At 56.0% G+C, this 7,416-nt stretch overlaps 1 protein-coding gene across 1 annotated transcript in view; it reads left to right on the top strand.

Annotated features, from left to right (window-relative positions):
• BICDL1 (BICD family like cargo adaptor 1) overlaps positions 1-7,416 on the top strand; it is a gene marked incomplete at its 5' end in the record, with an annotated part of 84,433 nt that overhangs the window by 66,572 nt on the left and 10,445 nt on the right. Inside the window, 2 exon segments of the mRNA XM_006096577.2 lie at positions 1,497-1,676; positions 2,215-2,433. Of these exon segments, the coding sequence (XP_006096639.1) occupies positions 1,497-1,676; positions 2,215-2,433 (399 nt within the window).

Below are 7,416 nucleotides of genomic sequence, written 5' to 3'. Positions count from 1 at the left end.
GCTGTATCTACCCACCATTACGTCTATGTAATTTCTTCCGTGTGTGGCATGTAGTAGTGCTGCGAGCTTCGATAGCTCGATGTTTTACACACCCCTCCGGTCAGCGAACTGCTTGCTGGGTAAGCCTCACTCGGTTCTTTGGTCCCCATCAGTGTGGCTCTTCCACAAAATACCGACTTCTGCGCATGGGCCACGAAGTTTCATTGCACTGCACGTGCGCGCCCGCACATGGTATTTTGTGGAAGAGCCACACTCAAGGGGCCAAAGAGCCGCATGTGGCTCGAGAGCCGCAGTTTGCCGACCACTGGTATAGCCATTCTATTTTTCCTGGCATTTGGATGGTTTCCCACTTGTGGCTCTCAGGGAAAATGCTGCTGTGAACATCCTGCTTGTTTTTCGGGCACACGCCTGGTCATTTGTGTTGTAAGAATGGAACTGCTGCCCTGGCCGGTGTGTTCAGTGGTTAGAGCCTCGGTCCACACACCAAAGGGTCATGGGTTCCATTCCTGTCAAGGGCATGTACCCGGGTTGCAGGTGCAGGAGGCAGCCAATGGATGTGTCTCTCTCACATTGGTGTTTCTCCCCCCCACACCCCTCCTTTCTCTCCTCCTCTCTCAAAAAAAAATCGCTGGAAAAAAACATCCTCAGATGAGGATTAACAAAAAAAGGGTGGAATTGCTGGTCATAGGATAGGTGTGTATTTCACTCATTAGAAACTGCCAAACGGGTTTCCAGGCTACATCTTCCACCCCACCTGCTGTGGGCGTCCCAGTTGTTCCACGTCTTCATCAACACGTGATATTATTTTCCTATTATTTATTTGTCTTAGCCATGTTCTGGTATTTTACCTTTATGTGTGTGTGTTTAATTTTTTACTGTGGAGAATTTCAGGTGCACTCAGAAACAAGAGTGTGACGATGCCCCACGCCCTACAAACCACCGGCCCCTGCCAGTCCTCCGTACATCCACTCGCTCCTCTTGTATTGTTTTAAAGTAAATCCCAGAATTTTTATGATTTCATCTGCAAATAACAAATACCTCTAAATGATAAGAACTTGAAAAATATAACCACAGGACTATTGTACTTAAAAAATTAGCAATATTTTCTTAATATCATCAAATACCCAGTCAGGGTTCACATTTTCAATTGTCTTACAAAATCATAATTGCTTTTTATGTTTTTCGTTTGAATCAAGGTACAAATTAAAGTAGGCCGACCCATGGCAGTCGGTTGGTGTCTCTTAAATCTCTTTAACCTACAGGTTCCCCCCTTTATCTTTTTTTTCCTTGAAATGTGTCTGCGGAAGAACCTGCGCTGCTTGTCCTGTGGGATTCCCCAAATCCGAGTGTCGCTGACTCTGTCCCCCTGGGGTAACCCAGCATGCTTCTGCCTTCCCTGCATTTGTCTGTAGTTGGTTGGAGGGAGGAGCTCGGGCGGTTCCGGCCGGGCTCCCTGTGGCCCCGGCCTGACGGCCCCTGTGCTGTCTCCCCGGAAGCTGCACCAGAGCCAGCTGGAGCTGCAGGAGGTGCGGCTCTCCTGCCGCCAGCTGCAGGGGAAGGTGGAGGAGCTCACCGAGGAGAGGAGCCTGCAGAGCTCGGCCGCCACCAGCACGTCCCTCCTGTCCGAGATCGAGCAGAGCATGGAGGCCGAGGAGCTGGAGCAGGAGAGAGAGCAGGTGCCGCCCCCCCCCCACCCTGCCGCTCCGGCACGTGGGGATCGCGGGTGACCCGGGCGGGCCCTGCCTGGGCGCCCCGCCGTCCCCCTGCTGCCCGGCGCCCACTGCCTCAGTGGGAGCCTGTGGGAGCCGCTAGGCCTGCTGGCCGGAGCCTCGTAGGAATGCTTGTTCACTGGTCGTAGCCTCACCTCTCACACGGACAGGGTCCTAGGTCATTCGTGATCGCCCACTGGCTGCTTCTCATAACCACTCCTTCCGGATCGGATTGTGCACTGACTCCCCCAGAGCAGCCGCCTAGGGAGAGAAGCGCTTTATTTGGCAGATGGGAGGGGCTCGAGGGCAGGGAACATAAGAATTGGGATTCTGTATAGATGTCCGGGGCCCATAGAACTATCCATACTTTTGGAACAGGTGATTTTTAAAAAAAAATTTCTGCCAGAACAGGATCTTAGACACTTGGGTTCACTTACTAGAAAAAGATGAGCGGGTGGCAGCACTCTCTCGAGCCGTAACCGAGAATAATTCTTTCGTGGGGCAGCTGAGACTGCAGCTCTGGGAGGCCTACTGCCAGGTCCGCTACCTCTGCTCCCACCTTCGAGGCAACGACAGTGCCGACTCGGCCGTCTCCACGGACTCCTCGATGGACGAGTCTTCGGAAACCTCGTCTGCCAAGGACGTGCCAGCCGGCAGCTTGCGGACGGCCCTCAGCGAGCTCAAGAGGCTGATCCAGAGCATCGTGGATGGCGTGGAGCCCCCGGTAAGAGGCCGGGCTGAGCGGGGTGGCCCCGTCCCCTGCAGGACCTGACTGGTGGGAGCTTGAGACCAAGTCCTGAGAGCAAGGAGGGCTGAGAGCCAGGGCGCCGGAGGTCCCGGGACCCTCTCTCCGTGCAGCAGGAGCAGGCATGGGCTCAAGTGCCTGGGATTTCCTGGGAAGCTTGGAAGACAGGGCTTTGGGTCCAGGTAAACACTGCAGGTTACCTCCCTGTAGCCCGTTGGTCCTCGGGGTGGGTTAGCTGTGCACAGGCACAGGGGGGAGGTCCAGAACTTCTGCTGAGGGTGTCTGAGTGAGCACGGGGGTGAGACGATCCACAGCAGGGCTTTCTAGAATCCCAGATGCGGCTCCTCTGTGCAGGAGGGGGCAGTGCCGAGGCTCTGGCAGGCTGGCATTGCTCCTGGCTCCGGGACCGCCTGCTGCCGGCCTCTTCTCTCTCTCTCTCTCTCTCTCTCTCTCTCTCTCTCTCTCTCTCTCTCTCGGCTGTTTCTGCTCGGGTTTTATAGAGTAGCTGTGAAGGAGGATGGAAGGCTGGCCATCCTTAGCTGCACGAGCCGCGTGGACCTGTGGGATGGGTTACAATACGGAGACTGGGTCGTGGGGGGCAGAGGGAGCGGTTGGGGGACGTGGGCTGTTTACGCCACACAACCTTCCCTGACGCCTGAAACAACAGAAGTACATATCTAGCTGCTGCTTGCTGACTAGAGAATCTCTCTCCTCTAACCTTCCTTCCTTGCTTTGTCTCTTCTCTCTCTCCGTCCTGCTCTCTGTCCCGCCTCCTGCTCTCTTTCTCTCCCCCGAACGGAACCATCTTTCCGCTGGCCGCCTCGTCCCTCCCCTCCACCCTCACCTCTGACCATCTCTCCACTCGCCATCTCCCTGCTTGGCTGGCTCGCTCGGTCTTGCTGTCAGAGCTCCCGGAGGATTGAGGATGACTCCTTAGAAGAACAGATAAGGCAGACCAGCGAGGACTCGCGAGCCCTAAGGGAACTCATGGAGGGAGAGAGGGGTAAACTGAGGCAAAGCCTAGAGGAGCTGCAGCGACTCCACAGTCAGGTGAGCACCCGTCCTCGGTCGGTGCAGGGGGACCTGGCGAGCTTCCTCCCGTGTCCCGTTGGGAAAGTGGTTTCCTCTGCCAGCTCCTCGGGGGCCGTGACCGAGGTTGAGGTGAGGTGGGCGTCTTCCATCTTCGAGAGGAGAAGCCAGTCCCGGTTTAGCCCAGAGTCGCTGTCAGGGATGAGAACGGCTGGCCCGCCGACCCTCCGGCCGCGCTGCCTCGCAGAGCCGGGATGGGGTGGTTCTGCTGTCGGCAGTGCCAGCACCGCTCAGGCACTGGCGTTTTCCAGTCGCTCTTGAGCAGGGAAGTCTGAAAACCAAGGATTGACCTCCAGGCCTCTCCTCCTCCAGGCCTCGCCTCGGCCAGCCCGTCCCTCAGCTTAGAGGCACTTACGCCGCTCGCGCTGCTCCTTCTCCACGTGGTCCTGCCTTCTTCCATGGCTCCCGAGCGAGGACACCTGTATTCTGACCTGGAGAGTTTCAAGGGCTTGGGAGCCAGTCCCACCCAGAATGGAGCTTCTGAAATGCGTCCGAGGAGATAAACACAGACTCTTCCTGGTGACCAGGGTCAGGTGTCGAGGTTCTGTCCTGCTTGTGGGGGACACCGAGCAGGCAGCCTATTAACCCCGCCCCCACCCAGCCTGCCCCCTTCTTTCCTCGTCCAAAGCTGTCACCCTCCTGCCACACGGGGCTGATGAGAGAGGGAAGTGCAGCCTGGCTTTCGCTCCAGTCGGTCAGTCTTACCTTTCAAAGACCGCCTGGAAATAAACTCATCTTTTGGGGGTCGTGCCCCTTAGACTTCCTAGTAGGATTCTCTGGGGAGAAATGGGGCGTCCCGCCCACAGCCGTTCGCCCCTGCGCTCCCTGGGAGGGACCACCGACAGGACAGGCTGTGGAGAGCCGTCGCTTGTTCCCGGCCACGCGTGGGGAGTGGGTCTGGGCAGCCCGCGGCATTCTCAGGCCTGAAACCCAAGGCCCTCGCGTGTCGTTGGCAGGAAGGGGTTCAGGCGTGGGGACAGGTCTGACACTGGGAGAGTAGACGCAGGAGAATGCGGATCCGGAAGTTCTGCGGATTAACACAGGCCGTGTTCACCGCAAAGCCCGTTTACATTCCTGCCTGGTGCTTACCCGCTCTTGGTCTTGGCTGTTTTTTGTTTTGTTTTGTTGCTTCTCAGAAGAATAAAACTGGAAACCCCAGGGGGCGTCATCTCATTCAGAAGCGTAAGCAAGGCGCAGGTGGCTGAGAGTCTGATGTGGAACTTTTTTCTTTAATTTATTGGTTTGAGACAGAGAAACATCAGTTTGTTGTTCCACCCATGTGCGCATTCATTGGTTGATCTTGTCTGTGCCCTGGCTGGGGGTCCCACGCACAACCTCAACATGTCGGGGCGACGCTCCAACAACCGTGCTCCCGGCCAGGCCTGAGCGCGGGCTCTGAAGGGGACAGCCCCCTGCTTCCCCACGTCGGGCCTTCTCTCCGGCTGCTCCGCCGGAGGCCTCTCCCTGACATGCACGCGGTCTCAGCCTTCCTCAGCCATCAGGTCCCGGTCAGGTTTCGCGTCCTCGGAGCCGCCCCGGCCCTGCTGTGTCATCCTTGCCCTCGCTCACAACTCATCTTCCCAGTCCCTCCCCACGCAGACTAGCTCGAGGTCTGATGTACCTTTTATCTTCTCCTAAAGCAGCGGTTCTCAACCTGTGGGTTGCGACCCCTTTGGGGGTCGAACGATCCTTTCACAAGGGTCGCCTAAGACCATCGGAAAAGACATACATAATTACATACTGTTTTTGTGATTAATCACTATGCTTTAATTATGTTCAATGTGTAACAATGAAAGTACATCCTGCATATCAGATATTTACATTACGATTCATAACAGTAGCAAAATTACAGTTATGAAGTAGCAACGAAAATAATTTTATGGTTGGGTCACAACATGAGGAACTGTTGTGCACTTGGAGTGCGGGTGAATTTCCCGCCAAAATATAAGATGGCTCTGTCTTTTGGTTTTGTTCCATCCACCAAAAGGGTGGATTACAAACAAATATTTGGTAATACGCAGTTACAATCGGCCCGAGTTTACACGTTTCCCGCACTCCACCGCAAATCTATATGAACCGAGTTAAAGACGGCTCCCGCGGAGTACGCGCAATTCACGCGAGCCGACTTAACTCGTTTCCTGCACTCCAAGTGTTAAAGGGTTGCGGCATTAGGAAGGTTGAGAACCACTGTCCTAAAGCATCTAGTGCGGTGCCTTGTCAAACACAGAGTTGTCCAGTGAAAGTACAAACAAAGCCCTAGATATATAACTTCAGGATGTTTTCTTTGATGCTATTCAGTCACGAGGACGGCCACCTTTTTGGGAAAGGTGGGCTTAGGGGTGGTTGTACCCTGTCGTGTAAGAAGCCAGATCAGTCCTCGGGACCACCATCAGCAAGTTGCCTGTGGGGGGGGGGGGGGCGCAGAGCTTACAACCAGGTGGGCACCGTGCGGGGTGCTGGATGTTACTCATCTCCTTTGATCCTCACAACAACTTGATGGTGGGAAATACTTGTATTCTTGCTTTTTATGAAAAGTAGGTGAAACTGGGAGGGCGAGTCCCTGTCACTTCTAAGGCAGAGAGCTGGTGGTCTCTATCGTGACCAGGTTTCCAGGCCAAAGCAAAACGTTCTTGTTGAGCCCGGCCAGCATGGCCCAAGGGTTGAGTGTTGACCTGTGAACCAGGAGGTCACGGTTCTGTTCCTGGTCAGGGCACATGCCCGGGTTGCAGGCTCAGTCCCCAGTAGGGTGCACGCAGGAGGCAGCCGATCAGTGATTCTCATCATTGATGTTTCTGTCTTTCTCCTCCCTTCTCTGAAATCGATAAAGTTCTTGTTGGGTTTTATCTGGAGCATATTAAATGCTGGCATTGCCTGCCTAGCACATACTTTTATCTGTTGCTTACTCAGCGTGGAACACCTGGCTGGCCCACGCTGGCCGAGTCCTGTCAGGGCTCACATGGTCTCCAGGTGCCTGGCTGTCCCTGCCAGGTGCTTTCTGAGTCCTGAGTCCTGGGCTGCCAGGCTGCAGAGCCTGCTGCCAAGTAGGGCGAGGCCGGGCTTCTCGCCCATTGCCTTGTCTGCCTCGGGGTGAGCCACACGTGTGTCCTCCTCTGCTGGGTGAGCCGCACATGTGTGCCCTGCCTCTGCAGGGTGAGCCGCACATGTGTGTCCTCCTCTGCAGGGTGAGTCACACATGCGTGTCCTGGCCTCTGCAGGTGCCCCCGCCTGTTCTTCCCTAAGGCTGCTCACCCTGCTCATCGGGGCTGTCCCCACCTCAGAAGCACCAGGGCCTGATGTTCCTTACCAGGCTCCCAAGAGCACGAAACCCATTGCCCTAGTGACAGCAAATGGTCCTGTGTCCCTCTTCATGGTGGGTGTCCTCTGGGTTCCTCCCCGCGGCTGCTTGCGCTGAAGCTGCAACTCAGCTGTCTTAGCTGGGGAGTCCCGGGCCCTGGCTCAGCCTCATTCTGTGGGGATGGTTGGGCTTCGAGGAGTAAAACCGAAGGTGGCGTCTCTCCCCTCGAGGGAGGGACAGACCTGTGTGGACGGAGCCTCCCCTGGAAACATGTCAAAAGTACGAGTGATATTTAACAAGAGGGCAGGAGGCATCCGGCTGCAGTCTGATCCGTCACCTGTGAGAAGGGGCCCACCCTTCCAGTCATTCAACAAATATGTCTTGAGAGCTCCGCCCGCCAGGTGGCAAACGACAGAAACGCACTCCGCTTCACTGAAGCAGGAAGAGAAGGCATGGGCGGGAGACCTGGCCCTTACAGAGCCCACAGGAAGGTTGGAGAACTGAGCTCCAGGACAGGAAGGAGCCATGTAACACCTTCCCAATGGCCTGAGCAGTCGGCGGGGGGGGGGGGGGGGGCC

This window comes from Myotis lucifugus, unplaced genomic scaffold (assembly GCF_000147115.1).
Source record: "Myotis lucifugus unplaced genomic scaffold, Myoluc2.0 scaffold_181, whole genome shotgun sequence".
Taxonomy (NCBI): Eukaryota; Metazoa; Chordata; class Mammalia; order Chiroptera; family Vespertilionidae; genus Myotis; species Myotis lucifugus.
This window is presented reverse-complemented; position numbering and strand designations above follow the sequence as displayed.